Here is a 12,222-nt window from a genome sequence, read left to right on the forward strand (position 1 = left end):
AAAACTGGGCCAAATTTTTCACACAGGTGGCAAAAGGCACATCCCTGATAGACACAAAGGCCATCACCTCTTTCAAATTTCAAGTCCCTAGTGCAAAGCTTGGGGTGCATTCAAGCCTCTCAAAGAAAAAGTTATCAATTTTTAACATGGGCAAAATAACATACTTTTCTCTAATCTTGGTCTCAAATGGCTAAACCATTATGGCTGAAAGTTTCCCAAAAAAAATCAGCCTCAGGCAGACATTTAGCATGGAAGTTTTCAATCAAAATGATTGAAGTCCTGCAAAGTTATAAGCAACAGAAAATAGGATCTTAAAATGAGAAGTGCTACCAGCTCTCCTATAACATACCTCACTGAAGTAAATTCTATTACTTTTAAAGCTGAGATGTGGGAAAAGATCTGAAGTTTTTGAGCAGATAAGGTATATTGTTTAGTGAAGTGCAGATTAAAGAGATTCTGTACTTTATAATTCTGTAATTTCTTCCACTGCAGGATCTCAAAGCACTTTACAATCACAAATAAAGCCTCAAAACTACCATGGTGCGGTAACACACATAGATGTTATTAAGGACTTGTTCAAGGTCAGAGCGAATCAATTGCAGAGCTAGAATAACTCTGATCTCTTGGTTTAACCACTAGATCATACTGCCTCACTACTTGCATTCTGTATTGCAAGTGAAGTAGTAAAACATGAAAAATGATTTTTAAATTCCTATTTCATTCTTATCAGGTCCTAAAAATGTTGTGTGTATATGAGTTAGCAAAAGATAACTAGAAAAAAAATGTTCTTAATCTGTAGAAATATCAGCACTTTTGAATGCCATTTTCAATGTTAACATCTACTCATTTTTCTAAATTCACTAAAGTAAAAAATGTATGCTAACATTTAGATATTAACTACACGCATTTAAATACAGCTCAGTCCAGACTTTTGAACCAACTGAATTTGGTTATAAATACTAATAAATAGCAGACATTACAGAGAAAGTTTACCACTAGCAGGTACTTTTTATATTAACTGAAAATTATTAAAATAGTGGTTTGAATTAAGGAGTCTGTAAACTAAGGTTTAAGTACAAAAATCCCCAAATTTCAACTGAATTCTTAGTACATTAAATAGCCTGATAAAATTATGCAAACTAAAAGTACATTTAAAGTGCGCACAGAATTTTTTTCATTAACATGAACAGAACATACCAGATAAAATAAGTAGTTCAATAATTTCTGCATCTCCCAGATAGGCAGCAGCATGTAAAGGGGTCCTCTTTTCATTATCCTGTGGTAAGAGGGGGAAAAAAGGGTGTTTTTTTAAATAAAAAAAATCTGTTTTAGCATTCTGTATGATTCATGAAAAAGTTAAAGAATAAAATCCCATCTCCCAAATACTGTACATTTTATATTTTAGGAAGCAGGGATATTAAACCAAAGAATCACCGAGTTATTACATTTATGTAGTCTGTAACAAACATGCTCTCACTAAGCAATTATGATAGCTCTGTACAGTCATTCAGGGCATGATCCTGAAAGATGCCAATTCCCACGTACTCGGCACACCTCAGGATCAGGCCATAAATTAAAGCAAAATCCATTTGTTTCTTTGGAGGGGGAAAAGTTTGGAGGAATGTAATAGTGAGGATTTTCCCAGCTCAGAGAATGTTAATACTATGTGTATCAACAGGTGTGATCTACGTTTTATGTGACAAGTTAAAGTGTAACTCATGAAACCAGGCTGCAATATTTTCATTATGGTCACAAATTTAATGGAAAATGCAAAACTTGGGATGTTGGACAGGAAAAAATAAGATCAGCAGAAAACATGAAATTCAACTTTCACCAGCTTTTTGCTTACTGCATATATGCACAGAAAAGCCCGATATGTGGATGTAATTGACAAATTGATCTCGCAGACATAGAAAAGATAGTGCAGGAGACAAGTGGGAGTTAGGTGCTTTTGGGTGGTCTCAGACTAATATCCTTTTGAAGACAGTGTTTAGAATCCACATGTGAGAAATTAAAGAGGACAGAAGATAACACTGACTTTCAGAAGGCTAGCACAGAATATTTCCCACATCTGGCAAATACTGGAATTAGTTTATGCGTACAAGTTCACAGTGAAAATGGTGAAAGATCATTTTTTCATTATGTTGACTGCTAAAGGCTAACTACAGGAAATTAAAACCTAATAAATTGCTTCTGTACAGCATGCTGTAGCAGAATTAGCTTTAAAAAACACCCTTTCAGTACAGCATTTAAGTTCATCTTCTTGAAATGTGTTGAGCTTTGGAACAAGTTACACACAAATTACATTTGGATTCTTGGAATTTTTCAGTGAAGCCCTAAACATGCTTTAAAAGCAAGTGGAAATTCTTTGTTTTTTCCTACAGGGGAATGTACCAAAACATTTCTAGCAGATTGCAGAAAGAACACTGTTTGATTATACTGGCCACTAAAATGTGTTTATTAAATTTAATGTTGCCATACTATCTATCATTTTACCATTTTAAAAAAACACTTTTTTCACTCACGCAACAAAAGAAAGATTTACTCATGGCTTTCAGATTAATGAACACTGACATACAGACCTGCATTTTCAATTTTTTTTTAAGCCAACAATTTTTTTTGCTTGTTTTCAAATACATTCTCTTTTCAGATTTAAGTAAATCCCCAAAGCAATTTCAATTTCTCATCTCGTCCTCCAACCCCCAAGATACCGTCAGAGCTGCAGTGCATAGAGGGAGGCAGCACATTTTAGTATTTATTACTCAAAGACAAAAGTCAGCACCTCAAAAATCCCTAAGGTAGTTAAAATTACTTGGCAGTTAGCTTCAAATGTGGGATTATGGCAGTTCACTAGCAATGATACAGTTACATAGCTGAGAAGACACCTATTCTAAAAGTGCCTTATATTACTTTTCATTTTTTGTGGGGAGGAGAGAGAACTACTCTCATGCTTGATCTCCAACAAAAAGAGAAAATGAATTTAGAAAGTTGCCATAATTGCTGGATAAATTCTGGAAAAGAAAAATAAAGGTTTCTACTCATGTTTTTTTCCTCCTCTTGGATAACTGAAAACTGACTGCTACTGAATTTCAAACCTAGCATTGACATAACCTTGAATGAGGAATCTATGCTTTGCCTTGTTTAAATATTTATTCTGAAATAAAGGTAACAACATTTCAAAATAGGAACATACAAGTAATGTGACAGAGTTGTCATAATTTGGCTTATTGTTAGAGAGGTGAAACAGAAAAATGGAGAACATTCATTACACATCAAGTTTATAAATCTATAAAGAAAGAATTTTAACTTCAATGAGTGGATGAAACTATTTTAAAAACACATGCTATTAGGGAGTGTGATATGCTTGAAATCCAAAAAGCATTAATTTGAATGATCACCTAATCCTATCAAAAAGTAACTAATGTCAAATTCTACCCACCTTAATTCAAGATCAAACAGGACAAAGATGGGCTACTAGGAAACTGGCTCTTGATTATTTAAGCAACACAACATTGTCTGGGAAGCATTTACACTCTGCAGGAGATGATGCATAATGGCGAGTAGGGAAGCCTGGTTTGAACCCTACTCCACTCTGGCTGATCGGACAAGTTCCTCTGGTTTCTTACTAAAAAACTAAGCTAGAAAAGCGAAAACTCTGCATAGATGGTATCTTGAAAAATTATAGTGATGTCAACTCCCTTTAAAAAAAACAAAACACCGATTACAACCAGACTTGTGTTTTCTTAAAGACTCAGCTCCTGTTACTAATTAAGACTCTTAGGTTCCATTAAGAAAAGTTTCTAGTCTTCACAGTTGTGGAGAAAAGGTTGAAAATATGAACTCTAAAGGCTCAAAAGCCAGAAGGCAAATAAAAAGAACCCAAATTGTGTGTTTAAATGTGATTTTTAGGCCAAATTCATATTTTTAAGCCTAACTCATGACTTTGAATCTTATCAATTATTAAATCCATCCAAACATTTAAATGTTTTTGCGTTTTAATGGGATTAAGCACTGCCATAAAAATTCATTTCAAACATGAACTTAGATGAAAAACAGAAAGATTAACTGTTGTTCACTAATGCACAATTAGAATTGTGCATAGAAGATTACAGGAATTAACATTACACTAGTCTTTTTAGCATTTGGTAGGCAAGACTCTGCAAGGACTTTCATGTGGTATTCTAGACTATCTTAGCACTAAGATCAATCTAGCATAATACTTAAGTTTTATAAAAACATAATATAAAAGGCTAGATCAAGAGAAATGTTTCAAAAGACTTTTTTTAAATTACAAGGAAGAAAGATTTTATAAACAAACATCCCCTGCACTATCTACAATCCAAGTACTGCCATATTCTGACTAGGGCCCTACCAAATTCATGGTTGTGAAAAATACATCCCAGACCATGAAATCTGATCTCCCCTGTGATATCTAGCTAGTGTAGAAGAGGTGGGTCTGATCTCCCCTGTGCTGCTGGGGGCACCCCAACCAGTGGCTCCTACTGTGCGCCGGGCTCCAGCTGCTAGTCCTGGCTGGGCTGGGGGACTTCCTCTTCCCCACTCCCAGGGTCAGATCAGACATATCTCCGGGAACCTACCCCAGCTGCATGAAGCTCCATGGCTGTGCTGCCTTCAGAGCTGGGCAGTAAGGGCGGTAATCCTATGACCTCCCCTACAATAGCTTTGCAACCCCCATGACCCCCTTTTGGGTCAGGACCACCTGGTTATAACACCATGAAATTTCAGACGTAAACTGTGAAACTGACTATTTTTGAAATGCGACTGTGAAATTGACCAAAATGGACCCTGAATTTGCTAGAGCTGTAATTATGACAGTCTGTCAGGACATGAAAGTGAAACTGATTAGCCTACCTTAAATAGAATAAATAGTTTAAAATAATTAAGGGATTTTTAATAATGACATTTATCTAAAGCAGGGGTGGGCAAACTTTTTGGCCTAATGGCCACACAGGGTTATGGAAATGGTATGGCAGGCCATGAATGATCATGAAATTGGGGATAGGGGTGTGGGCTCTGGGGTGGGGTCAGAAATGAGGAGTTTGAGGTGTGGGAAGGGGCTCCAGGCTGGGACTGAGGGGTTCGGAGGGCAGGAGGGGGATATGGGCTGGGGCAGGGAGTTGGAGTATGGGAGAGGGGTGCAGGAGAGTGCTCCGGGCTGGGACCAATGGGTTCAGAGGGTGGGAGGGGGATCAGGGATAGGGCAGGCTGTTGGGGCATAGGGTGGGGTGAAAACTCTGGGATGGGGCTAGGGATGATGGGCTTGTGGTACAAGAGGGGGCTCTGGGCTGGGATCAAGGGGTTTAGAAGGGGGGAGGTGGGGATCAGGGCTGTGGCAGGGGGTTGGGGCACGGTGGGGTCTCAGGGGCACAGGCTCCAGAAGCATGTCCCCCCTGTGGCTCCGAGGTGCGGCCAGGCGGCTCGGCGCGCTGCCCCGTCCGCAGGTGATGCCTCATCCTCAGGCACTACCCCTGCAGCTCCCATTGGCCAGGAACTACAGCCAACTAGAGCTGCAGGGGTGGTGCCTGTGGATGGGGCAGTGCTCTGAGCCGCCTGGCCATGCCTCGGTGTACTATGTAGGAGCCAGAGGGGGATCATGCCGGCTGCTTCCTGAGAGTCATGTGGAGCAGGGGAAGCCCCCGAACTTGCTCCCTGGCTGAAGCACCAGAGCGGGGCAAATCCCCAACCCCGCTCTCCGGCGGAAGCTGAGGGCTGGATTAAATGGCCTGACAGGCCAGATGTGGTCTGTGGGCTTTAGTTTGCCCACCTCTGATCTAAAGTATTGTTAGTAATATAAAATAAGGAAAACAGGTTTCTAAAAATCCTCAAAATATCCTATGATGTTTAGTTGGCCTGTCCCTTAAATAAATTGTTGTGGTAGACTGGATTTACAATGCTCATCCCATTCTTCTATTCAAATATGGTGTGCAGAAATATACATTTAGTATGATGCTCATATATATGTGTATATTACCAATGTTTCCTGCACAAGCTAGGACTGATGCAAGGGCGTGGGGCACTAAGCCAAGGAATAAATCTTCAAGTTTTCAAGCTCCATGCCCTCCTTTCTCTTTTTCAGGACCTTAAGGAGAGCTCTTCCACAGCTCCCCTTCATCACTGGCTGGTGCTGTGGGAGTCCCCCTTCTGTTTCAATCTACCTTAAGTACGGGGTTTTAACCATTTTGCTAACTTGGATAGGATCACCATCTTGACACTGGACAACTCCAAAAACTAAATTACACATAGTGGCTTAAGAGTTATATGTATTTTAAAGTACAAAGTGTCCTATGAGGTTTACCTATTTGTCCCAATGCATTTTCTGAGAAGTAACATGCAACAACAGCAGCCATTTTATGACATGTCAAAGTTGACATCTCCTTAGAGAAGGGACCCTGTCTTCCAACATGTTAATACAGTGCCTTAGCACAATCCCCCAATTCTGATTGCAGCTTCTGAACGTTACTGAAATATAACAATTACCGTCCATTCACCCTCCAAATAATCAAGCATCTACTAAAACTAATCATTTTGAACTGCAACATTTGTTAAAGTATGAATCCAACCTTCTTCCCACTAAACATTTGTTCATAAATTCCTCTTTATCCTATTTTAACTCCAAAAAGAGGAATTACAAAAAAATGGGGAAGCTAGTTAAATCTGAGTGAAATGCCTGCAAGCTGCATGGAAGCTATTTAAAAACACCATAACAAAGGCTCAAACTAAACATATGCCAGTCATATCAATGTAATTAAAGTTATATCGTTTCATACCCAAAATAAAACTTTATTTGGAGGAGTGGAGTAGCTGTTACAAGTGTTCAGTCAGCTGGTAAACATTTTATTTTAATGTATATGGTAACTATCTTTATACAATTTTTTAAAAAGGTAGAAATTGAACCTTAAGTGGAAAAAGTTTGCGCAAAGAACATTTGTGAGTAAATGAACTGTTCAAATTTTAGAAATTTTTCTTCTTCATGTGAAGTAGGCCAAGCATCAGATATTTGCCAATGCCTTTCTATCTAACAGACTCCTCGTCATTAGCATCTGTATAAATAGAACAGTTTCATGCGGAAAAGGGGCAGAGAACTTTTACTATATGCTTTTCAGCTAACATATAGTATCCCAAACTTCAATACCTTTGATAACTATAGGAATTTTTTCTTGCAGGATTCAGAGTTCAGTGAGGTATGAGCTTTTGGCATTCAATTCTGAACTGATGAGACAGTCACATTTGGATAAATGGTAGTTCATGACAAGTGGGTGTCCTGTTGGGAAACAGTAGTACCATCTAAGGTCCTATCCAGGATATAAATTTTGAACTAAGGATAGCATTACCAATATATACAAGGCACTGGTGAGACCTCATTTGGAACGCTGTGTACGAAGCTGGAACAGGTGCAGAGGGCTACTAAGATGATCAGAGGAATGGAGAACCTACCTTACATGAGGGGACTTAAGGAGCTTGGCTCGTTTAGCCTAATAAAACAAAGGATATGGGGAGATATGATTTCTCTCTCTCTCTTTATACACACACACACACACCCACCAGGGAGGGAGAGAAGTTATTTAAGTTACAGACCGACGTTGACATAACAAGTGTATATAAACCGTCCATCAGTAAATTTAGGCTTGAAATTAGACACATTTCTACCCATCAGAAGAGTGAAGTTCTGGAACTGCCTTCCAAGGGAAGTACTGGGGCTAAAATCCTAACTGGTTTTAAGAGTGCGCTTGATACGTTTATGGAGGGGATGATATGATGAGATTGTTATACAGCCCATCTGCAACTGCTATTAGCAAATATCTCCAATGGTCAGAGATGGGACACTAGTGGAGGAGGGCTCTCAGTTACTACAGACGACTCTTTCCCAAGTGTCTGGATGGTGGGTCTTGCTCACATGCTCAGTGTCTTACTGATCACTGTATTTGGGGTTAGGAAGGTATCTTCCACCAGATCAGATAAGCAGAGATTTCAGAGGGTTGCTTTCCTCTACAGCATGGGTCACTTACTGATTTGAACTAGACTCTAGAGCAGGGGTTCTCAAACTTCACTGCACCGTGACCCCTTTCTGATAACAAAAATGACGACTTAACTCCAGAAGGGTGGACGGAAGCCTAAGCCCACCCAAGCCTCACCGTCCTGGGCAGGGGGGCCAAAGCCAAAACCTGAGCCCTGTCACCCAGGGCTGAAGTTCTTGGGCTTTGGCTCTGGGCCCCAGCAAGTCTAATGCCACCTCTGCATGCTCCTCCCACCCTCAGTTCCTTCTTGCCAGACAACTCCGACAGAGGGAAGGAGGGTGGGATGTGGATTTGAAATGAGCAACACATCTCGAAGAACACCAGTTACGGAAACGGTAACTGGCTTTTCTTCGCCGAATGATTGCTCATGTGTATTCCACAATGGGTGATTCCAAGCTATATCTGTTGGAGGTGAGTAGGAGTTCACAAGTTCCCAGGACAGAGGACAGCTCTGCCGAACCCAGCGTCATCCCTGGTCTGGGGGACAATCACACGGTGCAAGGTGAACGTGTGAACCAAAGACAGCATGGCGGCCCTACAAATGTCCTGTATGGGGACGTGGGCCACGAAGACAGCCGACAAGGCTTGTGCCCGGGTCAAGTGTGCCCTCACAATGGGTGGTGGGAGAACACCTGCCAGCTCATAACAGGAATGAATGCATCAAGTGATCCAATTGGAAAGCCACTGAGTGGAAATCGGCTGGCCCCTCGCGCTGCCAGCTGAGGCAATGAACAGTTGTGAGGACTTTCTGAACGGTTTAGTCTGCTCGAGGTAGAAAGCCACAAGCCACCGCACATCGAGCATCTGGAGATGGCACTCCCCACTGGACGTGTGAGGCTTGGGGCAGAGGATCGGTAGAAAAATGTCCTGATCCATGTGGTAGGCAGAGACCACATTTGGGAGGAACATGGGGCGTGGGCAGAGCTGGACCTGATCCTCATGAAAGACCGTATACGGTGGCTCGGAGGTCAGGGCCCTGAGCTCCGAGACTCGCCTGGCTGACGTGATTGCAACCAGGAGCACGTGGCCAGTGGTTCGAACGGAGACCCCACGAGACGAGCCAATACCAAGTTTGGGTCCCACTGCGGGATCGGGGGGGGGGGGTCTAGAATACGGAAAAAGGTAGTCCAACCTCTTAAGGAACCGGCCAGTCATAGCATGGAAAAATACTGTGTGCCCTTGCACCAGCGGATGGAAGGCCGATATGGCTAACAGGTGCACCTTGACTGACAAGGGCGCCAGGCCCTGGGCCCTCCAGTGGAGGAGGTAATCAAGGATAAGCTGGATCGAGGCGGTCACCAGGGAGACACCCTGGTCCATCGACCACCTAGAAAACCAGGACCACTTTGCCAAATAAGCGCAGCGAGTGGAGGGTTGTCTACTTTCGAGGAGGATGCACCGAGCATGCTCTGAGCACATCCTTTCCCCTCCACCGAACCACTGAGCAGCCAAGCCATGAGGTGAAGAGCTGCTAGGTGAGATGGTGGTGGTGGCCCTAGTCCTGAGAGAGCAGGTCCGGGTGGAGCGGCAACCACCTGGCTCATGAGGGTCCCGTACCAATGCTGCCTGGGCCACGCCGGGGCAATCAGGAGGACCCGGGCCTTGTCCGATTTTATCTTCTCCAGGACCTTGCTGATTAGAAGGAATGGGGGAAAGACGTAGAGAAGCCAGCCTGACCAGGACAGGAGAAAGGCATTGGAGCTAGCACCCCTCTCCAGGCCCCCCCCCAAGAAGCAGAACCAGGAACATCATTGGTTCTGCTGAGCTGCGAATAGGTCCACCTAGGGAGTTCCCCACTTTCAGAAGAGCCGGTGGGCCACTTCCGGGTGAAGGGACCACTCGTGTTGTGAAGAAAAGTCCCTGCTCAAGTGATCCATCCTCTCGTTCCAGAAGCCAGGTAGGTGGAAGGCCTTCAGGTGGATGTTGTGGGATATACAGAAGTCCCACAGCCTGAGGGCTTCGCGGCAGAGAATCAGGCCCCACATTGCCTGTTGATATAGAACATCGAGGCCATGTCGTCCGTGAGGACCCTGACTACCTTGCCCTCCAGGTGTGAGCAGAAGGCCATACATGCCAGCTGCACTGCCCTGAGCTCCTTGACGTTTATATGTAGGGTCAGGTTTTGAGCTGACCACAGGCCCTGGGTCTGAAAGTTCCCCACATGGGTTCCCCACATGGGGTCCGACACATCAGACACCAACTCCAACGACGGGATCCTGTCCCTGAATGAGACCCCTTGGAGCATGTTGTTTGAGGCGGACCACCACCGTAGTAAGGTGATCACAGAGTCCAGCACAGTGAGGGCCTTATCCATCCTGTCCATGGCCTGGGAGAACTTCGAGGCCAACCAGAGCTGGAGGGGCCTCATGCTGAGTCTAGCGTGACAGACCACATATGTGCACGCCGACATATGACCCAGGAGTTGCAAGCAAACCCTGGCTGTTGTCACCTGGAACCTTGTGACTGAGTCAGTGAGATCTTTCAGGGTCTCAAACCTGTGGCAGGAGAGAGGCCCTGGCCGACTGAGTCCAGGAGCACCCCGATAAACTCTATGCATTGGACCTGGACTAACGCGGACTTGGTATTGTTTACCAATAGGCCCAAGGCGGTGCACATGGACAGAAGGAGCATCACGTGATCCCTCACCTGCGACCAGGAGATGCCCTTGACAAGCGAATCGTCCAGATAGGGGAATATCTCCCCCCCGCCGTCTGAGGTAGGCCGCTACCACTGACATGCATTTTGTAAACACTCTGTGGGCAGTGGACAGACCAAACGGGAGGACTGTGAATTGGTAATGATTCTGTCCCATCATGAAACAGAGGAAGCATCTGTGCCCCTCCAATATGTGGATGTGGAAGTACATGTCCTGTAGATCGAGGGCAGCATACCAGTCCCCAGGATCCAGGGAGGGGATGAAGGTGCCCAGGGAGACCATGCGGAACTTGAACTTCACCATGTACTGGTTCAGACCTCAGAAGTCCAGGATGGGCCTGAGCCTCCCTTTGGCCTTCGGGATAAGGAAATACCCCTTGCCCATGAACTCCTCTTGCACCACTTCCATCGCTCCTAGTCCTAGGAACCGCCCCACCTCCTGCTCGAGCAGAGCATCGTGCAAGGGGTTCCCAGGAGGGACGGGTGGTGGTTGGGCGGGGAGGAAGAAAACTGGAGGGTGTAACCTCCGGAAATGGTGTTGAGGACCCATCAGTCCGAGGTCAGCCACAACCATTCCGGGAGGAAAGCACACAACTGGTTGGAGAAGGGAAGCTTTATTGGGGGCGGATCCCTGATGAGGACTGGCAGGGTGCCCCCAAGCGTCCCATCAAAAACGCCTTTTCCCCGCCTGCGGGGCAGGCCGAGACTGCCTCTGAGGGCATCTCTTATAGTCCTTCTGCTTCTTATAAGCAGCCTCGTACTTTAGGACGGCGGCCTGGGCAGGAGTGTGCTGCAGCTTGAATTTAAGTTTTGCCGGAGATGGGACATAGAGGCCCAGAGTCTGGAGGGTCGTGCAGGAGTCTTTTGTTCCATGCAGTCTTGTATCTGTTTCCTCCGCAAAGAGAGCCTTCCCATTAAATGGGAGATCCTGCATGGAAGACTGCGCTGTTGCTCCTCGCTGGACAGCCCAGACAGCAGGAGCCATGACGCCTGTCTCATGGACACCGTGGAGGCCACTGATCATGTGGCTGTGTCCGCAGCATCTGAGGCTGCCTGCAGGGACACCTTAGCGGCCACTGCCCCTTCCTCCACTAGCGCCTTAAACTCCTTCCTATCATGCTGCTGGAGGAAGTCCTCAAACTTAGGCAGGGAGTCCTACAGATTGAATTTGTACTGGCCCAGGAGAGCCTGATGGTTCGCAATTTGTAACTGGAAGCTCGAAGATGAATAAATGTTCCTTCTAAAAGAGTCCAGTCTCAGAGTCTTTGTTCTTTGGGGTCAGGGCTGGCTGACCCTGCCGTTCCCTATGGTTTACCGACTCGATCACCAAGGAGTTGGGCACCAGGTGGGTATACAAGCACTCATACCCCTTAGTGGGTACAAAGTATTTGCGCATTCTGTCATTTTAGAGATGGGGACAACAAGGCCGGTGTTTGCCATGGGGCATTTGAAATCTTAGCCACCCCTTCATGGAGGGGCAAGGCCACCCTACCCAGTGCCAATGGGGACGACATGTTAAACAGGGAGTCCG

General features: G+C 44.8%; 1 protein-coding gene across 3 annotated transcripts in view; it reads right to left on the reverse strand.

The window, feature by feature from the left end:
• The window catches only part of ANKRD28 (ankyrin repeat domain 28), a 205,119-nt gene that overhangs the window by 100,882 nt on the left and 92,015 nt on the right, over positions 1-12,222 (reverse strand). For all 3 annotated transcript variants that reach the window (XM_039526712.1, XM_039526711.1, XM_039526714.1), the window contains one exon: positions 1,198-1,276. In XM_039526712.1, coding sequence (XP_039382646.1) covers positions 1,198-1,276 — 79 coding nt within the window. The remainder of the gene's footprint in view (positions 1-1,197; positions 1,277-12,222) is intronic.

This window comes from Mauremys reevesii, linkage group 2 (genome assembly GCF_016161935.1).
Source record: "Mauremys reevesii isolate NIE-2019 linkage group 2, ASM1616193v1, whole genome shotgun sequence".
Taxonomy (NCBI): domain Eukaryota; kingdom Metazoa; phylum Chordata; order Testudines; family Geoemydidae; genus Mauremys; species Mauremys reevesii.